Source organism: Sander lucioperca, chromosome 24 (assembly GCF_008315115.2).
Source record: "Sander lucioperca isolate FBNREF2018 chromosome 24, SLUC_FBN_1.2, whole genome shotgun sequence".
Taxonomy (NCBI): domain Eukaryota; kingdom Metazoa; phylum Chordata; class Actinopteri; order Perciformes; family Percidae; genus Sander; species Sander lucioperca.
In genome coordinates this window covers 5,265,372-5,289,160 of record NC_050196.1, presented here as the reverse complement: position 1 = coordinate 5,289,160, position 23,789 = coordinate 5,265,372, and the positions used below count along the sequence as shown (strand labels likewise).

Sequence of the window (23,789 nt, the reverse complement as noted above, 5' to 3'; positions counted from 1 at the left end):
CCCGTCCATCTCAGGGGTGGAGGATGTGGACCACACCATCTCGCTATATGCAGACGACGTAATCCTGTTTTTAAAACATTTGAACTCCTCCCTGCCAGCTGCCGACTTGCTTTCCACATACAGCAGCATATCAGGATACAAAGTAAATCTGCCAAAAAGCATGGCTTTGCCTCTTAATCCTCCAGCGGAGCAATTTCCACGAGTAAATTTTCCCTTCAAATGGGACGCCCAGTCTATAACATACTTGGGTCTGAGGCCCCACTCAATTAGATAGAACCTTCTCACTTAATTACAACCCTCTACTTTTAAAGGCGGAGAAGGATCTGGACAGATGGAGGCATCTACCTATATCTTTGATAGGGGGTTGTTAACTGCATAAAGATGAATCTGCTACCTAGGTTCCTCTATCTGTTCCATACTCTCTTCCTTCCCTAGTAAGTTCTTTAAAAAATTAGAAAGTAAGATATCTATTTTTTTATGGAGGGGAAAAGTGCCCAGAATTAAAATGAAAACTCTATACAACACTCCCCAGAAAGGTGGTCTAAAGCTCTGGAACTTTGAACTATTCTACTGGGCGGCACCGGGCCGATAATCGGCCGTTGGACAGTCTGGCGAGGTCGGTGACTCGAGTCTGTTCGGTGTGTTCCATGCCGTCGTCCGTCCGAGGGGCTGTCGGCCTTCATTTTGGCCGACCTGACATGCTCAGTCGGAGACAGGGAAGTCGGGACTCACCCGGAAATGGCGAGCGGAAGTCTCTCAAAATCTGACGAAAATCTTTTAAACTGACCTTTGACGATCTGAAATGAAGACAGATTCAGCAACTGCATGGCCTATTTCTCGCTTAAAATGTTTTCAGAAACACGTTTCAGTGAACTATTTTAGTACAATATGAGATTGTATTCTGAACAAGCCGCCATGACAGTCTGTCTTTGAATTTCCGGAGAAAACAAACCCACGTGACGCGTTCGTCCAATCAGCTGCCGGTTTTCATTTTTTGGGCGACAATACAGATTAGCACCGCCTGCTGTTATGGAGACGTATTACGTCTCGTCGCTTTGGTGTGTTCCGAGGCACTTTTTTGACTAACTCGGGGAGACTGATCAGTCCAACTGCCTTTTCTGCCGAGGGTCGGCCGTCTGGTTGGTGTGTAACTGCCTTAAGTGCCATTTGGATTTGGCAGACGGAATTGGATAACCCCCCTGCTTGGAAGCAGATTGAGCAGTTCCATGCAGCTGAGGTACCATTGGTTGGTATTCCCTTTATACGCTCATATTACGCTCTGAAGACTGGTCAAAGTAATCCTTTTATAAACCGCACCTCCAAATTATTTTCAATTATACAATCCCGCTACAAATGCTTAATGACCCTACACAGGAACACTCCATTCCATAACAATCCTGCTCTTCCACCAGCCCTTAGAGACGGGCTTACAAGGATATGGCTTATGAATGGAGTCAAATCATTTGGCGACTTCTATGAAAATAACATACTTAAATCTTTCGAACAGCTAAAAAGTGCCTTTAACCTCCCTGGAACACACTTTTTTAAATACCTGCAGATCAGACAATTAATTAGTACACAGCAGAATGAGCACTTAACGTCTTCTGCCTCTCCCCCGACCGACATCGTCTTAAAAGACATCCAAAACCTAAGGGGCTTTGTGTCCACAACCTACGGTAGAATGTTGGATCTTTTGGCAAATAATGTGTTAAAATCCCGGGTCACATGGGAACAAGATCTGGATCACATATTGACTGGGAAACAATATGTGCAGAAGCCCAAAACTTCTCCTACAACAGCCGCCATAAGCTCTTACAGCTTAATCTTATCCATCGTATTTATTACACACCAGAAAGACTTCATAGAATGAACAGTGCTATCTCAGAAACCTGCCCTAGGTGCAAGACAGACACAGGCAACCTGATGCACATGTTTTGGAGCTGTACAAAACTAACACACTATTGGGGCTCCATTTTGGATACACTTAAAAAGGTCATAGGAGTCGAAATTCCTCATTCGCCAAGACTTGTTTTATTAGGGGACACAACAGCTCTGCCAGCGGATAGGAGGAAAAATATACTCTTCATCAAACTAGCCTTGATCGCTGGAAACAAGTGCATTGCTATCATGTGGAAAAGCGAACTTCCCCCTCCTGTCTCATTATGGTTGAAGGAGGTTACCTCTTATATGGGCTCAGAAAAAAATATGTTTAATCTCAAAAAGAAACCTCATCTATTTGTAAATTGCTGGAAGGACTTTAGGCAGTAGCTTAAAAATATGCTCCAGCCTGCTGGGCAACCTCTTCCATTGGTGTTACAATAGGCAAGGAAGTAACTCACCCTGCTACTACTAGTGCCTTAGCTCCCTGACTTTGCTGAGCTCGACTGGAATTACAAGGGGTTTATTTTTGTATTTTAATTTTTTTTCTTGCCTTTTATCAGCATTCTCATTGTTACTAATATAACCCCAAATCAGAAAAAGTTGGGACAGTATGGAAAACACAAAGAAAAAAAGAAAGTAGTGATTTCTAAATGTACTTTGACTTGTATTTCATTGCAGACAATGTGAACAATGTTTTGTCTGGTCAACTTAATTTCATTTGTAAATATACATCCTTTCCTGTCATTCAGACCTGCAACACATTCCAAAAAAGGTTGGGACAGGAGCAATTTAGGGCTTGTAATCAGGTAAATTGGTTAAATAATGATGTGATTTGAAACAGGTGATGTCAACAGGTGATTGTAATTATGATTTGGTACAAAAGCAGCATCCAAGAAAGGTCTAGTCCTTTAGGAGCAAAGATGGGCCGAGGATCGCCAGTTTGCCAACAAATACGTGAGAAAATTATTGAAATGTTTAAAAACAATGTTCCTCAAAGAAAGATAGGACGACATTTGCTTATTTCACCTTCAACAGTGCATAACATAATTAAAAGATTCAAGGAATGTGGAGGAATTTCAGTGCGTAAAGGACAAGGGCGCAAGCCTAAGCTGAACAACCGTGATCTCCGATCCCTCAGGCGGCACTGCATCAAGAATCGTCATTCATCTATAAGCGATATCACCACATGGGCTCAGGACTACTTTGGCAAACCTTTGTCAAGTACCACAATACGTAGTTACATCCACAAATGCCAGTTAAAACTGTACTGTGCCAAAAGGAAGCCCTATGTTAACAGTGTCCAGAAGCGCCGTCGATTTCTCTGGGCTCGGAGGCATCTGGGATGGACCATCACACAGTGGAAACGTGTACTGTGGTCAGATGAATCAGTATTTCAGGTATTTTTTGGGAGAAATGGACGCCATGTGCTCCGGACCAAAGAAGAAAAGGATCATCCAGACTGTTACCAGCAACAAGTCCAAAAGCCAGGGTCTGTCATGGTATGGGGTTGTGTCAGTGCCCTTGGCAAAGGTAACTTGCACTTCTGTGATGGCACCATTAATGCTGAAAAGTACATAGAGATTTTGGAGCACAATATGCTGCCTTCAAGAAGACATCTTTTCCAGGGACGTCCATGCATATTTCAAGAAGATAATGCAAAACCACATTCTGCACACATTACAAAGTCCTGGCTGCGGAGGAAGAGGATACGGGTACTTGACTGGCCTGCCTGCAGTCCCGACCTGTCTCCAATACAGAATGTGTGGCGCATTTTGAAGCGCAAAATGCGACAACGAAGACCCCGTACTGTTGCCCACCTTAAGACTTGTTTGCAGCAAGAATGGGACAAAATTACACCTGAAACACTTCATCACTTGGTGTCTTCAGTCCCTAAACGTCTTTTAAGTGTTGTGAAAAGGAATGGCAACATTACAAAGTGGTAAATGCTTTACTGTTCCAACTTTTTTTGAAATGTGTTGCAAGAACCAAAATAGGAATTTGGTTTATTTGAAGAAAAAAAAACTATAAAAATCATGAGGAACACATTAAATTATGTGCTGTTGTATTGTCTGCAATGAAATACAAGTCAAAGTACATTTAGAAATCACTACTTTCTTTTTTTCTTTGTGTTTTCTATACTGTCCCAACTTTTTCTGATTTGGGGTTGTAATAATAATACTGTCATCACTTGTAATTATTACTCTTTGTTTGGGTGTTGAGTTATAACTGCAATTGCAATTACTACTCTGTCTTTATTTCCTTTCCTTAGCAATGCAGGGTTTGGGGGGTTAAAAAAGTTAAAATGACATGGTCTTTTGTTACACCCTTGTGTCATCACTTCTTTTATAACAATGTCAATAAAGAAATTGTAAAAAAAAAAAAAAATAATAATAATAATGCATTGTATTTTATTCGTGATATTTTGAGTAGAATCTGAATCTGCAACGTTCTCCGTCAGGTAAATGTAGCAGTACAATTATGCAGTTTTATTCTAGGGCTGAACGATTAATCGCATTTGCAATACTATCGTGATATGTTAAAACGCGATTTCCTAATCGCAAAGGCTGCAATTTGGTCACGTGACACGCAAATCAGTCTGCACTCCGCAGAGAAAGCATCAACATAGCACGCTAATGCTACGCCTGACCTTGAGCAGATTTCTGTCATTCAAACAACTCCGAGTTGTAGTTTTAAACTTTTACAGCCATTGTAATAAAATGAAGGGTTTTATTCAGGCTTGAGTCCATACATGCAGTTAATGGATACAGGCACGCAGAACTGAAGCAACGATTAGCTCTGATTAGCAGTTAGCTCCGGTTAGCTAGCTAGCTCCGTTATAAAGATATGGAGCGGAGGAGACTGCCACGGGGAGGGGTAACAACCAGACTCTGATAAATGACATTCAGGGAGCTTTCACAGCAGCGTGGCCGCGTAGTTTCAACGGTTTCATTAGTACAGTTAATCACACGGCAAGACCACCAGCAGCATGCTACTACTAACGTAACGATAGCCTCTCTGAGCAAGTGCAACGTTGATGCTGTCTTGCACGCAACTTCATGAGGGGGAGGGGCTGGAGGCAGCTCCTCTGTGTGCGCTGTAAAAACAAATACACCGTTGTGTGTGTGTGTGTATATATATATATATATATATATATATATATATATATATATATATATATATATAATATAGTATATTTTTACTTATTTAACTGTCTAGTAAAGTTCAAAGACAGTGTTTAAAAAATGTAATACACATGTTTACATATGTTTATTACAGTAAATAATAATTAAATAATCTAAATACTACTAAGTGTGGTAAAGGCTCAATGGTGTTTTTTGCCTCCAACGGCGCCTTCCAGGCAGCTAACCTTAACCCTAAACATAACCATTGCCGTGCTGCCTGGGAGGAGACGTTGGGGGCAAAAAACACCAAAGACTGTGGTAAAGCCACATATTTGTTTTTATATTTCTGCAATCTGCACTTTAGTTCGTGTGATTTGTTTCTGACTTTCATACGAATGTTTACACCAGGCTTGGTCAGTGCTCAATATACTGTGATTGAAGTAGTTAAATAAAAGATGTCATTCATATAAATTCATCCATCACCTAATTTCATCATCACATACAGGCCTGGCCTCCAGGAAAGAACAATTTGTTTAATCTATCTAATCTTGTGTTGTTTATACTATACAATGATTTATTGCTTGTCTGTGTTGAATAATACAGAAGACAAAGAGCTTGAATTGCAATATTGGTGAAAAAAATCGCAATTAGATTATTTTCCAAAATTGTTCAGCCCTATTTTATTCCTATGTTTATTCAAGAGCGCGTTCTTTCAATTTGAGCATTTCTCATTAATTTCACATTTAGATTTTGTAATAATTTTGCTCAAAACCTTGCTCTCACACTCAAATAGCCATTGCTCACATTTGGATTTGCTGTGCTTCTGCTCCAACTTTCTGCTTGGACTCAGATATGTTGTTGCTTGGACAGATTTCCTGCTCTCAGCTTAATTTTTTGTGTTATAATCCTGTCAAAATCCCCCAACCAATAGAATGCCAGGTGTAGTGTTGACCAATGAAATAAACAATAACGGAAAAACACACAGCATTGATGCAAAAACCAACACAAACAATCCAGTTTCTTGTGCTCTTTCAGGGGTCCGTTTCAGAAAGCAGGTTTAGTGAAAACTCTGAGTTTGTTAACCCTGAGATGAGGGGAAACTCTGGGTTTTCTGTTTCAGAAAGGGAGGTTAATCAAACCTGAGAGAGAGGGGTAACTCCAGCCCATTTCAGAAAGAGAGGTAACTTAACCTCAGAGTCAGTTACTATGGTAACTGAACCTGTGAACCTAACCTGGTCGGGAGCAGGTTTTCTTCAAGAAACCTCGAGTTTCTCTCAGTCTTCTCCCTCTGACACAGCGCGCTTTCATTTCCTCATTCATTCATTCAGTCTGTATCAGGTGCATTTTAGCGCAGTTTATCTGCATGAATAAAAAAACGTATTGGTTTATTAACCATGTTAGGCAGATTATAAAACGTTTTTTTCTCAAACATTGCATGTCCTTTTGTAGACGATCCTGTTGATGAAAAAGCTATTACTTCACAGAGAGTTTATGTCAGGAGGTGATATTGAGTCCTGACTAGATGTATTTTCATTTCCACATAACCGATTTGAGAGGTATTTTCTTCACAGTCGATCAGATATATATACCTTTTCCGTCCTCATATCACTAACATCCACCATCATAGACATGCTTTTACATCCCAGCAGATTCTTTGTGTCGCATTGTGTTTTTTGCAAATGGTAGTTTTCTTTACAACATTGGTGATGCGGATCATATTGGTAAAGCCACTGTATGCAGAGCCGTCAGAAGAGTGAGACTCGCTCTGAAATGTTTTTTTAAACGTTTTTGTAGTGTTCCCTGGACACAAACCAGTGAGAGCCATTAAAAAAGAATTAAATCATTATAAATTATATTTCTGTAAATGATCATGGTGCTGCAGGCTCAGAATGGGATTAGCTCACTTTTACGCCTGCAGGATTGCACCTAAATGAAATTATAAGTGTAATACCATTCCAGTTTTCACCAGTAATATTATAGGTTAGCTGTGATTGAATATGAAATTAATACACTATATTAGAGCTTACGCATTGACTCGAGCAGCAATTTTCTCCCACACCAATTCTCGCTATTTTACAGCAGCCGCTGTGTTGCTTTTTTAAAAACTAAATACATGTTCAAACCAAGGTTATTATAGTTTTGCATTTTTCATTAGTTTTTATTTTGTTTTGACTTTTTGTTTTCAAATTCAGTTTAGTTTTAATTAGTTTTTAAAGCGGGTTTGCTAGTTTAGTTTAGTTTTTATTTTTTGAAAATGCTTAGTTTTAGTTTAGTTTTTATTAGATTTAGTCTTTATTTTAGTCTTTTTTGTAATATGGGTTATTTGTCGGGGGATTCAAAAAGGTCAGAAAAAGTATTGTGTAATAATAACTCAACAAAAATATCATACAATTTTAGAAATATGTATTCACAATGTATTCAACAATAACACCAGTACATAAAATGTAGCCTACATATGGTCATAAATATGTAAACAAGACACTGCATAAAGTGCAAAATGTTTAAGTGATGTGTTCCAGGAAAAAAAACTAAATAGCCAACAGACTAAAGAAGACATACATGAACAGATGTTTTGGTTCTTTGGTTCGAGTAAAGTGGCAAACTTTTTGAAGTCAATCAACTCACACAGTTGTGTAGACATCCCAATATCAATACACATATTAACCCACGCTTCCTTCCGCTTTTGGTTTTTCCTGCGTATGTACTAACCAGCAGCTATCGGGTCGCCGGTGAAAGCCTTCCTGTAGTGTTCTCTGTCCTGCTGTTGTCTCTGTCATGCTGCCTGGCCCTGTATCCATACATCCATGCCCGTAAGGTTACCGGGGTTAGCTTCTGTTTCGGGGAAAGGGGGCTTTGCGTTCTCCTTTACCTTGTTAAGGTAAGCTAGGTTAGCCCCCTAGCTTGTGTGAGTTTCTCAAATGTACTTTCAAATTCGTGGGATTTTTCCCTGTAATAAATTGTCCACATATTTTACCACCTTCCACTGCAAGGCACTTGCTTTTATCTGACACGGTCATAATCAAATAGGTGCCGCTTTCGTCCGACTTTCGGTACCGCTATGATGCCAGGCAAGGGGCATGGACTATGTTGTGTTCAATTTGACGTGGAATGTCGGGATTTCTGGGTTCCCAGTCGGAAACTATACATGTCTACGGGAAATGTCATGGGTCGGAAAGATATAACGTTATTTGCTCTATGAAAGACATCGACAAAGACGAAAACTAAGGACATTTACTCGATAATTTTATTTTATTTTAGTTAGTTTTGCAAACAGACATTACAGTTTTAGTTTAGTTATCGTTTTTTTGTAATGCCTCGTTTTTATTTTTATTTCAGTTTTCCCACCTAGTTTTCGTTATTTCGTTCGTTTTCGTTAACGATTTTAACCTTGGTTCAAACTCGCTGTATGTGTGCATGAGTATTTTCCGCCAACCAGTTTGTTTGTGGTTGTTACCATGGTGAATCGTAGTATCATGGCTCCATTCATGCTGCCTTTTTATTGTGGTGGTGCATGCGCTTAGCTCTGAGTCAACATACTCCGAGTTGATTGAACCAACTCAAATCAGCTGTTCTGGAACCGAAAACTCAGAGTTTCCCATCTCAGGGTAAATCAACTCAGAGATCAGTGTTAGACTCAGAGTTTGTTAAATCTCCTTCCTGAAACGTACCCAGTTCTATTACGGTTTAGTTTTATTTTTTTTAATTGCATTAACATGTTATAAAATACAGGAAAAAAGAAAAGAAAAAGGTTAATGGCACTTTCATTAAATCAAAAGTCAAAGCATAAGTCCAAGATCTGTTTCCTGATGGTCTTGGTATACAGTTGGGGCTGTATTTTCCTCCTCAAACTTCTGCTCTTAGTATGTACCGTATATGCTTACATACACACAAACATATACATATCCCCATATACAAACATTTGTCCAATAGTACATATCCACATCTTTACATAGACTACTACATTTGCATGTAAATACATCCACAATTTCTTACGTACACATGTATCCATATTGATCCTAATTATGTGTTGACATGTCAAGACTCTACTGTATTGAAATTACACAAATTTGTCCATTTGTAGGTTCAGGGAGAAAGTTAGTTTTTCCATATTATGTATTTCTTTTATAATTCCAATCCATTCCCGTTTATTTAGCCATTTTCTAGTTACAGCTTTTTTACTAGCTGCCAACATACTTTTTTATCAAGTACCTATCACTAGAATTGGTTATGGATGGGAGATTGCCAAGATATATGGTACAGAAATCATGCTAATGTCAAAGCCCATTATTAAGTTAATCTTTTTCACTATTTCAATCCAATAAGGTCGGATAGTTGGACAATCCCAGAAGATGTGGAAGTGAGTCCCTCCAACATCTTCCCAAATTTGGCAAATCCTTCGGTTTTTGTTTTATTTTCGGTGGAATAAAAAATCTAATCATATTCTTCCATGTAAATTCCCTCCAATTACCTGAACTTGAAGTGCTCAGCTGGGTTTTGCAAATGTTTAGCCAATCCTCTACTGAAATAGTTATATTCGCTTCTTTCTCCCATTTCGCTTTAATATATAGTGTAGAGTTCCCATTATGTAACTGTAAACATGAATAGATTCTAGCAATCCGTTTTTTGTTGATCTCTGATTTGTATGCATCAATCATTATGTGAATTAGGTTTGTGTTACAGTCTTCTGTTGTCGTAATAGTACTGTTAAAGTGGGCTCTAACCTGCTGGTATCTAAAGAAGTCCTGATTTTCTAAGTAATATTTATCTTTAAGTTTTTGGAAGCTATCCAATCCCCCCTTGTCAGAAATGAGACAGTATGCTGTAATACCTATAAATGACCATTGTTTATATATCGTCCATCCATCTGGGCTGGTTTGAAGTTTGTATCATGTGCCAACCATCTTAAAGATTTAATTTGATTTCCCAATTTTAGCTTGCGACATTCATCAAACCAAATGTTCAAGGGTGTTCTTGTCCAACAGTTCAGTTTTTCTTTTTGTAATGAGTATAGATTTCTGTCTCCAAGTAACGATTGGAGGGGAATATCCAGTTGAGTCAGATCTAACATTTTCCATTTAGCACTATAATTTGGGTCATACCAGTAAATTAAGTATATCAGTTGTGCTGATTTGTAATAACTCTCCATATTTGGCAGAGCTAATCCCCCATTTTGTTTGGGTAATTGCAATGTAGGAAGTCTAACCCTTGGTTTTAGACCTTTCCATATGAACCCAGAAATCATTCTTCCCACTCAATAAATAGTTTTGAGGTATGGATTGGAAGAGAAAAAGTAATCGTGGTAAGATATTCATTTTAATTATGTCTATTCGACTATGGAGGTCCAATGGTAGTAAGGTCCATCTGTTGAAATCAGACTTTATTTCTTTAGTAATCGGCAAGTAATTTATAGCATAAATATTGGACAGATTCTTAGGGATTTTGATCCCCAAGTACTTAATATTGTCATTTTCCCAGTTAAAACTACCAAGATTATGAATTTGTATTGCAGGCGTATAATTGAATGAGATAATCTGCGTCTTGTGTATATTTAATTTATAACCCGAATAGTACCCAAAGCAGGAGAGTAGTTTAGGCAGACTCAAGTAGGGCTGCGAAAGAGTGATTAGTATGTCATCCGCATAAAAGCAGGTGTTAAATTCTTTCTAAACCAAATACCTCTTATTTTTTCATCTTCTCTAATTAGCTGAGCGAGAGGCTCAATAAATAAAGCAAACAGATATGGGTTTAAGGGGCATCACTGCCTGCAGCCTCTTTTAAGAGGCACAGGGTTAGTTAGGCTGCCATTTATTTTTGATCTGTTAAAGCCAAATCGTTGCAGTGTTAAATATATTACCACCGGACAGAATCAAGGCTGAGAACAATGGATTTATCCTTACTTTTGCTCATATGCTCCATTAAGTGTAAAGCCCGTTTTACGTTATCTTTTGTTTGTCTGTTCTTAAGGAACCCCGTTTGGTCGTCATCTATTATGTCTGGAATTATGTCTTCTAGTCTTTTTGCAATGATTGAGGTGTAAAGTCTGTAGTCCAAATTTAGAATCGATATTGGTCTGTACGAAATGCACGCAGAGTTATCTTTACCCATCTTTGGAATTACTGAGATTATTGCTTGTCTCCAGGATACTGGTATTTCTCCCCCTTTAAGTGTAAAATTGAAACATTTCAGTAATATTGGTAGTAGTATTTCTGTATAGAATGTTTTATACCATTCAGCTGGAAACCCATCAGCACCTGGCATTTTATTTGTTTTAAGTCTGGAAATGGCATTATCTAGTTCTTGTTTTATTATCTCACGCATCATTGTTTTATTTTGTTCCATTCCGATGGATGGGGGGTCCAGTGAAATTGTATAATGCTTAAGGAGTCTGCTCCATTCGGTTGTGTGTACAGATCCTTGTAGTAATTTTCATAGGAACATTGTATTTCTTTTAATGTATGACAGATTTTGCCAGATTGTGCATCTTTAATTTTGTGTATGGCTCTTTCATCCTGCTGTCTTCTTCTTAATATTTTTTTAGCTCTTGGCCCGTTGTCATATAACCTTTGTTTAGTAAATTTAGCTTTCATCACCTCTTTGTTAAGTTTGTAGAGTCAAGAGAGGGTTGTAATTGTATATTCCAGTCACCACCGCAAATGAGGACCCTAGAAGTCTCTTCAGCAATTATATCAAGTATTTTATACGTTTTTAATATTTATTAATATTTCAACATTAACAATTATTTCACGAATGTGACACTTTTGTCAATATGGACATATTACACATCATTAGATTGGTTAGATTCTCAGCTATCCAATTCTTAAGTTAATTTAATGGAAATCATAGCAACAAACATGATTCATTTAGATGTACAGACCTCATAAACAAAAAAAGAAGGATTAAAAGTGACGACTTCTTACCTTTGAAGCAGTTGTAAAGTCTGAATATGCGGCCATTCCCTAATTGTTTATATTCATTTACAATCAAAAGACCAAAAGGGTTTCTCATAAAAATAATCCAGTAGGCACAAAATGCTGTGTAAAAACAAAACAAAAAGTCCGTAGCTAACTGTTTGCTAACCTCCTTTGTCAAATGCAGTCGGCAAAAATAATATTTTCTCTTCATCCTGCACGGTGTTGTTGGGTATGCTTGTTTTCCTTATCTTGCTGCCTACAATGCGAAAGCATCCCCAACTTTTTCTGTTTAGTTTTCACCCCGGGACAGCCCCCGACATCCAGCAAGCGCTCCCATTATGGAGCGGTCAATATGCTGCGTCATCTCTCTGAGCAGCCATCACCAGTGAAGAAGGAACTCTGCTGAGTTCAATGACACCTCACACAAGACTCTACGGTTCAATTGTTATGAATGGGGGCGTGGCCTGAGTAAGTGGCCGTGGTTAAAGTATAGGGGGCGGCTCAGTATCACATGTAGACCACACATTAAAATTTTCATATAAATCGGGTCAATTTTTACCTATAAATGTCCTCGGGTCTGGACGCTTGTCAATCGTGAGAAATTTTGGCCAAATTGGACAATGTACACTAAAGTTACAACTTCTTCGTTCATTGATAAACGCTCAAAATGGCCGCCACACCACACCCACACCGTTGGACGAAAAGTTTTTCTTTTAATAACATTTCATCTTTAAGGTCTTTAGATGACACAGACCGAATTTGAAGTCCATCGGATGAAATCTCTAGGAGGAGTTCGTTAAAGTATAGCACCTTGAATTTTAGGCCTACTTCCTGTTGCCACTAGGGGGCGCTATGACTTTGATAATATTAATTAATTATTAATAATAATATATTATTATAATTATTAATAAATATTGGCCTTTACATGTCGTCAGGGAAAAACGTCACGAAATGCACAAAATGGCCGCCCCGCCACGGCCATGCCCTATGACAAAAAGATTTTCTTTTCATCTTTAACGTCTTAAGATGGCACAGACCAAATTTGAAGTTGATCGGATGAAATCTCTAGGAGGAGTTCGTTAAAGTACGACGTGGAAATGGCCAAAATCGCACTAATTTCGAACTTTCAATTCAAAATGGCGGACTTCCTGTTGGGTTTAGGGTATTGCTCCAATGACGTTTTTTTGTACATTGTGACATGCTTCATATGTGTACCAAGTTTCATGAGTCTACGTTAAACGTACTGCAGGGGGTACATTTTTTAAGTTTTGTAGGGGGCGCTAGCGAGCCATTTTTGTGCGCCTATTCCCGAAACCCTTAAAATACGTACATTTTCACCAGAATTGATGCGACCACCAATTTTGGTGAGTTTTTTAGTATGTTAACACTAGAACGGCCATGACGGTCATTTTGACCGTTTTGAAATTTATATGTGTAATAACTTTGCTAAATTAAAAAATACAATCCTGCTGCTTCCTGACTTTTCCTAAAAGAGTCTGCATTTTAATTTAAAATAGTTTTTATATACATTACACAAAAGGCAAAGAAAATACAATCACTTTTACCTATTTCGGCCATATACGGTCATATTGACCGCTCGGATTTTCGCGGTATTGTTTTTAATTTTTCGCGCGGTTGAAGATGCATCTCGGTTGCTTAGTAACTACCATAGTCTCTGTCAGAGAAACATAACTAGCGGTCTCAAGTAACAAGTGTGGGCATCACCGATGGGCCGAAGGCAAAGCCAGAGTCGGTAATGTAGGCTACTACGGCGTGGAGGCACTCTGTTCTGAATCAGAAGGCAAACACCGGGCGCTCGCTCTGTGAAAGGCGCGGTACACGTAGATGGCCGGTAGCTGTCTACGTGTTCATATAACTATATACATCATCGAACTGGCTGGAATCATTTCACACATCCTCTCCAAGGAGTGCACCAGCTGTAAAATTGTCCGGAGGACATTTATGCAGCAACTGGCTGGAGGAGCTGAGAGCGGAGTTTATGGAGGAAAAAAGGGCAGCGGCGCACGGTCCGAGCAGAGCTGTGTACCGCAGCAGACACCAAAATGGAGGCAGTGCCAGGTTATAGCTAAATGTTCAAATAAGATACTTTTAATTGTTATTTGGCTATTATGAATTAAGTTAAATGAATTTCCACGCCATATTTTTCAGAATATTAATGTATGAAATAATTACGGTTTACTATGCCATGATATGAATTATTGAAACACGTATTACTACTCAAATGTATAATTAAACTCGTTAAAATGTACATTTCGGTGTTATTACGTTTTTCTAAAGATATCCTAACACAATACATATCGAAATTAGGTATTTATCATGAGAGATTATAGAGTTTGGAACCTGGCGGTCAAAATGACCGCTCACGGCAGTTCTAGTAGTTATGGAATTCCGGCACTTCTAGTGTTAAGTCCCTCAAAAATGCGATTAATTTGCCAGACGAAGGATTAATAATTCCTTCAGTTTCAATAGGGCCTCCGCCGCTGTCGGCGCTCGGGCCCTAATAATGAACCAGTATCTCCCTAAGGGATTTCCTGAGAGTTACACAAGAATGCTATAACTATTTTTAGGGCCCGAGCGCCGACAGCGGCGAAGGCCCTATTGAAACTTAAGGAATTCTTCCTTCTTTCTTCCGGCAAATTAATCGCCTTTTTGAGGGGCTTAACATACTCAAAAACTCACCAAAATTGGCAGTCGCATCAATTCTGGTGAAAGTTTACGTATTTTAAGGGTTTCAGGAATAGGCGCACAAAAATGGCTCGCTTAGCGCCCCCTACAAAGTAAAAAGAAATTCAGCCCCTGCAGTACGTTTAACATAGACTAACGAAACTTGGTACACATATGTATCATGTCAAGACGTACAAAAAAGCTCATTGGGCTCCAATGAGAACAGGAAGTCCGCCATTTTGAATTGAATGTTTAAAATTAGTGCGATTTTGGCCATTTCCACGTCGTACTTTAACAAACTCCTCCTAGAGATTCCATCCGATCAACTTCAAATTTGATCTGTGCCATCTTAAGACCTTAAAGATGAAAAGTTATTAAAAAAAAAACTTTTCGCCATAGGGCATGGCCTGTGGCGGGGCGGCCATTTTGTGCGTTTTGCCATCAAAACAGGAAGTGGGTGTAACTTGTATTGTACATTGTCCAGTTGGCTCGAAACTTTTCAGGATTCATAAGAGTCCAACCCTGAGGACATCTATAGACAGATATTTACTCAAAGTCATAGCGCCACCTAGTGGCAACAGGAAGTAGACCTAAAAGTCAAGGTGCTATACTTTAACGAACTTCTCCTAGAGATTTCATCCGATCGACTTCAAATTTGGTGTGTGCCATATCAAGACTTCATAGATGAAAATTTATTAAAATCAAGACTTTTCGTCATACGGTGTGGGTGTGGCATGGCGGCCTTTTTGAATGTTTAGCGATGAACGAGAAAGTGGCTGTAACTAGAGTGTACATTGTCCATTCTGCTTGAAATTTCCCATGATCAACAATCAGTCCAGGCTTGAGGACATCTACAGGCCAATATTGACCTTTGCTGATAGCGCCCCCTGCTGGCAACAGGAAATCAGCCTTATATGACAAATATCATCCGATTTACACTAAACTTATGTGTGGTCTACATGTGATACTGAGCCGCCCCCTATACTTTAACCACGCCCACTTACTCATGTCACGCCCCCTTTCATAACTTTTGAACCGTTTAAGGTAGAGTCTTGTGTGAGGTATCATTGAACTCAGCAGAGTTCTTTTGTCATCGGTCATGGTTTGGCCCGCCCCCCTATGCTTAAACCATTCCCCCTTCCATAACTGGTGACCCCTTTAAGGTACAGTCTTGTGTGACGGATCATTGAACTGAGCAGAGAGTGTTGTGATGAGCGAGGAAAAGTGGACCCAAATGCAGGGAGAGCAGGCAGGCAGGCAGGAGAAGGTTCAAACTGAGGATTTATTAACTAAAGGCGGCAGTACAGAGGCTGGAAAACGCTAAGGGAACTACAAAAAGAAGCACAAGGCTGGTACAAACTGACAAAGTAAAAACAAACCAAACGAGGAACACAAACTCACGCAGAACGGGGCAACAGGCACAAACGTAAGCAAACTGACAGCACGAGGACACAAACGGATACAAGGACAAGGGGAAACACAGAGGCTAAATACACTAGGAAACGAGCAAACCAGGAACAGGTGAGACAACAGGTGAAACACATCAGGGCGGGGCAGGACAATCAGACAAGGCGGGAAAACAGAAAGTAAAACTAGTCTCAAAATAAAACAGGAAACAGAAAAAGCAGACAGAAAACAAGACATCAACTAAACACAGAAACTTGACACAACACTAAACACAAGGGAGGACAGAGAACACAAAAACCGGAAACCTACAAAACAGGGGCATAAGTATACAGAATAAAATATACAACAACAGAACATACACAAATGAACAATACAGACAACAGAAAAGTACAAAACCATCACAGAGAGTTCTGTTTTCATTGGTGATTCTCGATGCCGATGTTGATACCACGGTAAAAAAAAGGATTTTCTAAGATTCCATGTACTTTAACTTGAAACATGAACTTCTTTATTAAAATATTAAAATGTCATAACAAGACATACAAAATTTGTGCAATAGAGCATAGAACAACATAATAAAGTGCAATTAATGGTCATAGCGCAACAACTAGTGTCCCCAGACATATTCCAGACTTCCAGGCATGTTTTCAAAAGGTATGTGCAAAAACAACAACAGTGTTTCTAACAGTTGCGTGACCAGAGACATCACAAACCCCGGGTAAATTTTGGAGATGTATTTGAAAGATGGAGACAGCTAGAGCCCAAAAGGTAGGCTAATTTCCTCCTGAACAGGTAGCTAAGCATTAGCTTCAGGCTAATTTATCACGGCTACAAGTGGCGGGCATTTTATGTAATTTCAACATTCGTGTACTCAAATAGAATTATATAACTAGAGTACCCGAGTTGGTTACTCGCAAAAACAATTGAGACACTGCCAGTAGAGTGATCCCGACAGGTCCTGGCTAACTGTGGCTAACGCCGCCATGCTAACCCTGCTAACGGCTAACGTTACTGGAGGAGCAGGCAAGCGAGCCACGGCTGTTTTACATCGTGTAGCCTGTTCAGCGGCCGTAGCCGACAACGGTGAGTAATTTGAAGCCAAGAGAGGGGGGCTGTAAATCGGAAAGAGAGGACCGTGAGTTTGCAGTGAACATGCCATTGTTTAGGTCGGGTAGAGTTGACTCTCATTCATACTTTTCCGAAAGATATGTACCGGAAGTGCCACTTGTTTGTGACCTCCTTCTTCTGAATATATCGACTGGAACACTCTGAAGCGTATACTGCCCCCATCAGTTCCGGAAGAGGCGCAGCACTAATGCTGCTAACACAGGCATTATCGCTAACGGTGCCTACGGTGCTTAAAAAATATGGGCATCGTCGGTGTTTTGTCATTTTAGAACCGGAAGGTGTCAGTAGTTTCGGTTCTTGTGACATCCCTAGGAGAGAGTTCCCTTTTCATTGGTGACGATTTGCAGTGTCTGAGTGCCACGCAAATGCATGGTTGCAAGGAGGTGCGAGGGCCCGTCCAACGCTGCTTGCAGCTTTAATTTTATACAAAATTAGTAAAGTAACAATTCAAAATTTTAAATGTAATGGTATAATGCAGTAAGGGAAGGGGGCTTTCACATCTGACTACACTTAACAACAAAGTCAGGTTCATTTGATTAGTATGAACAGGGCATAACCGTATCTTTTTCCCAAGGAGCATGTTTTGCTCCTCAGTTGAAAAATGTACGAGTGACTTACATAAGGTAACTGCTATTACTGTTGTAGCTAAATTGTACAATAATACAATAGTGTTATGAATACAAACCACTGTGAAGTGTAATGTTTTCTGTTTTGAAATATTGATAAATAAATTGTCTATGATGTAGAGTAACAGACTGCCCCTACAGTGCATGTGAACTGCAGATTGTTGCAAATGTAACCATCATAGTGTGAAATAAAGTTTAACTGATGCGGTTACGTGAACGGGCCTCAGCAGAAAGGCGGAGCGAGATGACGTCTCTGCATATTCATGGAATCAGGGCAATGCAGTTCCATGTGTAGGCTACTCCCATATGGCTCGCCTCAGGTGTTAAAATTAACTGTACCAAAACACGGGGGAAAGTATTTACCACGACATACGAGACATTTTTATTTTTACAGGTTATTAAACCGTCTCAACTTAGGTAGACAACACAGACCGCAGTCGGAGCTCTGCGTCCGTCAGCAGTGATTTCTCGCTGCGCCGCTGGTCCCCAGAGCAGCATGGTCATCTGGAGAGTCCGGTACAATCTGACTCTGCAAATGCTGGTAGCTGAAAATCAGACGTTTTGGCGCTTGTGTTATTCCTCTGGAGCTGGCTAAAACCTCTTTAGGGGGCGCCTAATCTTTCTCTATGCAGTAAAAACCGAATAAATAAATAAATACCGGTAATAACGTCATAATACTAACCATTAAACTCCGGATTGACTCTAGCCGTCTTCTCTGCGGGGAAAAAGATTGATGTCGGAAAAAGGAACTACTTCTTCTGTGTGTTATGTTTAATGCTCATACAAATATCAATGTATGGGAAACACTGGAGTTTTGCGGGTGCCGGGGTCTGAAACCGAAGTCCCTTTTGTTTTAGTACCTTCCTCAGCAGGGCGTATTCTTTTCTTTTCTTCATAATTTCAGCAGGATAGTCGTTCCCATTGAGATTTACCTCTTTCTTTCTCCATGCAGTGTGCAGTACCAGTTCTTTGGTTCTGGAAGGCTGCGATCATAGATCTCGGGGGAGCTTGTGGTGGGGGTCTCGGTCTGAGTGATTGATGGCAGCGTTGTATTTTTAGATCAATGTCCAAGAGCGATAGTTTGGACTTGATAAAATTCTCCAGAAATTATATAATACCCGGAAGTCCTACGGTTTAGGTTTTACTATTGGCTCTAACATGTCTGAAATTAGCCAAATCTCCCTAAAGTGAACGCACCCTCAATGGGGCAGGGATCATTTCATTGGTCAACACTACACCTGGCATTCTGTTGGTTGGGGGATTTTGACAGGGTTGTAACACAAAAAATCCTAGAGTTCAGGAGAAATCCGAGAGAAGATTTCTAAGCGGACAGAAGCATCCTGAGTGCGAGAAGGGCTTAAGCTGAGAGCAGGATATCTGTCCAAGCAACAACATATCTGAGTCCAAGCAGAAAGTTTAAGCAGAAGCACAGCAAATCCAAGCGCGAGCAATGGCTATTTGAGTGTGAGAGCAAGGTTTTGAGCAAAATGATTACAAAATCTAAACATGAAATTAATGAGAAATACTATCAAATTGAAAGAACGCACTCTTGAATAAAGAAAGGAATAAAACTCCATATACAATGTTTTCCTCTGAAATACAAGTACACAGTAAGGCAGTAGTATACAGTTAGTTGCATATTAAGTGCTTTGGGGTCCCTCTGGAAGTAATTTCGGAGTACAATGGTTTTGGAGAAAGCTACAAGCAGCAATACAAGAGGCCAAGCAATCAGCCCATTCCAAACAGGCATGTTTTGAACGGGCACTGCACTAGTATCTTTAATTGAAGATTGAGTAAACATGCAGGGTGCTTTAATATTCAAACAAACTTGTTCTCACTTTTTGTGTAAGAAAATGTAAACAATGATACTACAGATTTTGTGCATATTTTTTTCCTTTTTGTTAAGAGGATAAAGACTTCAAACTTCTGGGCGCCATGGCAGCAGCTGACTGAAATTTGAAAGCCGCTGATTAGAAAATGTTAATATTTACCATAACCCTGCTCAGACAGATTTGAGAGTTCAATTCTTTTCAATTTTATTTATAGTATCAAATCATAACAAGAGTTATCATAAGACACTTTACAGATAGAGTAGGTCTAGACCACACACTCATACACACATAATTTACAAAGACCCAACAATTCCCCCAAGAGCAAGCATTTAGTGAAACAGTGGCGAGGAAAAACTTCCTTTTAGCCAGAAACCTCGGACAGACCCAGGCTCTTGGTGGGCAGCCATCTGCCACAGCAGGTTAGGACACAGAGACACAGATATAGAGAAATATGATTCATAATAATTATAGAAGTTGGTATGATGAACAGTGGCAACTAGAAAATTCATTTCCTGCAGAAAATGCGTGGGAATGCTGAATAGCTAAATTGCTAAAGCTAAACTGGATGAATAGCTTAAATCCGTAAGAAGAAGTTGAAGTAGTGAGGAAAGTTGGAAAAGTATGAATGGTTTTAATAACCATGAATTTCATTAAAAAGTTGAACAACACCACTGATGTATGTAAGATGTGGAATATTTAAAGTTTTTTTGAAAAGCTGACGCTAAACTGAATTGTTGGCTTTAAAAGTTCAACGATGCCAAAAGATGTAGAACATTGTGAGGTCTGAATTTATTTATTAAGAATGGAAGACTTACAAATGCTATGAGAAACATAGATGAAAATGCGGAAATATGAACAAAATTGTTTGAAAAATCTCAAATGGATTGCACTGCACTGCTGAAAAAAGCTGGAAAACTGTTCACTGGAAAACTGTAATACTGTCAAAAGTGGAAGTTCCAATAAATTGACTAAAAAGGCTAAAAGTATAAATACTTTGTATTATCAGACATATCCATTGCATAGAACAAAAAAGCATGACCCTAAAGAGCTGAGAGGTGAATATATTGCCTGAAAAGAAGCTGGATATATACATGGATCAAATCACAAATGACACTAGGGAGAGAGAGAGAGAGAGAGAGAGAGAGAGAGAGAGAGAGAGAGAGAGAGAGAGAGGAGGGAGACAGAGGAGGGAGACAGAGAAGGAGGGAGTGAGACAGAGAGAAACAGACATGCAATGACAGAGAGAAACAGACAGACAGGGAGAAACAGACTGACAGACCGACAGAGACAGGCAAAGAGAGACAGGCAGCGACAGACAGACAGGAAGAAACAGTAACAGACAGACTGACAGACAGAGACAAACAGACAGACAGACAGGAAGAAACAGACAGACAGACAGGGAGAAACAGACAGAAAGAGACAGACAGACCGAGACAGAGAGAAACAAACACACAGACAGACGGAGACAGAGACAGGGAGTAACAGACAGAAAGAGACAGATAGACAGACACACAGACAGACAGACAGACAGACAGAGACAGGGAGTAACAGACAGAAAGAGACAGATAGACAGAGACAGACAGACAGACAATCAGAGACAGAGAGAAACAAACAGACAGACAGACAGAGACAGGGAGTAACAGACAGGGAGAAACAGAAACAGACAGACAGACAAACAGACAGAAGTGGAACGCAAAAGATATAGACTAATGTTCATATTACTGCCTGTAGTATTCAATTAAACTGTCTGTGAAAGTGCTGTCATGGTAACGTATGACCAGTGACCATGTTTGTAAACACCCTTTAATCAGCTAACGACCGTGTCACCTGCTGAAACTGTCACATGTGCCACACTGCAGCTATTCAAAGACACTGAGAGCAAGCTCTCAAATAAAGGCTCAGATTGCTAAAACGATAAGGGGTATCAGTCAAACGACCTCATCCTTAGCACCAGAAGGCCTTTGTGAATGTATCAATATAACATTTATGTGGATAAACTTAAAAATGTGGGCATATCAGCGATTTAAAAAAGTGGTTCGCTCTGCATTTCGCTCGGAAATGTGGAGGATGTTTAACAGGGCAGCGAATGGAGGAAGATTTGGAACTGTCGTCATTTGGAAGCTTACCAAGCCAAAAGTATAAGTCATATCGCATAACTGAGAGTAGACAAAAATACCTACATTTTGATGTATAAATTGTGTATGACAAGTACAAATTGTGGGTGTAAGAGCAATTTATAGAGAAGGGACAAAGAATTTTTTTTGGCTCCGCACTCTACTTGATGACATCACCCACTGTAAGTCATGCATTATAAACTCAAAAAAATCCTGAAATCCTTAAATAGCTTTTTCACAAAAACTTTAAAATATATTAAATTATAAAATTATATATTATATGAAGTTTTTGTGAATGGTTTAAAGTTTGAATCACGTCTGTAGGTGAAAGAATGTAGGAGGAGATACATTTTGAAGCAGAAGAGGATTTGAAGGATTTGAATCATGCTGTCATTGAGTTTAATGTTAAAATAAAATGTTTAAAAGCTTACTATTTAAAAAAGTATAAATGGTAGAAAAAAAGTTGAAGAAGTCCCATCATTAGCTGAAAGAGCTCAACATTTTAAAAGTTGAATGGTTTTAATAGCTGAACGTATGCAGAAGTTACGGACAACCAAAAAACGTACAGAATAATAATAAAGAACAGGATAGCAATAGTTGGAATGCTGCTGAATCAGCATTCCCACTAATAAAGAACAGAATAACAATAGTTGGAATGCTGCTGAATCAGCATTCCCACTAATTATAGTAACAATAAACATAATAGAAATAGAACTATGACTAGAAATAATAGTTGTAGCAGTTCAGGACATAGCAGTGCATAGCGGTGTGTAGTAGGGCATAGCAGGCCATCAAGCAGGACCATGGCCACAGCTGTAACCATGATTTAGGTGCCACTCCGTTCAACACCCCAATCCAAGGAAAACTTTGAGGTGAGAAAACATAAGGACTGAATGATGATGAATCCGACCACTATAAAGAGAAGCAGAGAAAAGGAGAAGTGTATTTCCAGAATCATGCATCAAAAAGGTAGCCTGGCGCCGCCCTCCTACGTACTTCCGCTCAATTTTCATTTTTCTTCAGTACTCTGTCTGGGTTTGCGGTATATTCGCAGGTTTTCGCCTGTCAAATTTTTACCTGTCCAATCAGCGAACAGAGGGAGTGGCTGAGAACAATGACATTGAGGTTGTGTGCTAGTTTGAGTTGTTGGTGGCCATGATGTTGTGGCCCTCCTCCCCACGGGGTTCGGGAAAAGTTTGATTTTCCAGCTCGCTCTGTTAGTGATGAAAGAGTTGGCTAAGGCGAACACTAGCGATGCTAAGCCAACGTCATGACCAAATGTTAGCAATTGATTATGGCAGATCCAGAGTGGCTCTGGGCAGATCCAATATTTTAAACTTCAACAGAGTACCTGCCTTCAAGGAAGTTAACACTTGTCAATGGAGAGTGGCCAGACATTTGGCTCTGATTAGAGGAAATGAAAACACTGTTATGTACACATCTCTTCTATCTCTCTATCATGCAGAGTGTCTAAAGGCGCTGGGCCACATGGAGGCAGCAGCAGAGAGCTACGCTAAGGTGGTGGAGATGGCTCCGCAGCACCTGGAGGCTCGGCTCTCTCTGGCCACCCTGCAGCAGCAGCTGGGCCGGCCGGAGTGTGCCCTTAAGGCCCTGGAGTCCATGTATGACAGCGACACACTGGCACAGGACTCATCAGCTGCACAAAAGGCAAGAGCATGTGTGTTTTTGTATGGGTTAATAAGAGTCAAGCATCTTCAGGTATCTTGTTCTTAAGAGGCCTTAGACACGGCATTTCATCAATTTTACATTATTTCCACTGGTCATGGAATTCCTGGAATATCGATATTTTAGGGGTGTTGTGACCGAAAAAATTATTTATTATACCACATTCACAACCTTTTTTCACTCAACAATCATACTTGTAGACATACTTATGGAAGGCCATTTCTGGCAAGAAAAAAATATATAAAAAGATGAAAAATCTTTACAAAAAAGTGTAGGATAAAATGATGAAATTATGACATTTTATACCCAAAAGGTCAAAGGTCAACTCTATTGTGACAACATCATGTTCTGCAAAAAACTTTTCTGCCATTATTCAAGGCCATAACTAGATTTTCTA

General features: G+C 39.6%; 1 protein-coding gene across 2 annotated transcripts in view; it reads left to right on the top strand.

Moving 5' to 3' along the window:
- Nucleotides 1-23,789, top strand: part of gtf3c3 (general transcription factor IIIC, polypeptide 3) — a 67,351-nt gene that overhangs the window by 35,354 nt on the left and 8,208 nt on the right. For both annotated transcript variants that reach the window (XM_031292272.2, XM_035998792.1), the window contains exon 11: nt 23,172-23,374. In XM_031292272.2, the coding sequence (XP_031148132.1) occupies nt 23,172-23,374 (203 nt within the window). The remainder of the gene's footprint in view (nt 1-23,171; nt 23,375-23,789) is intronic.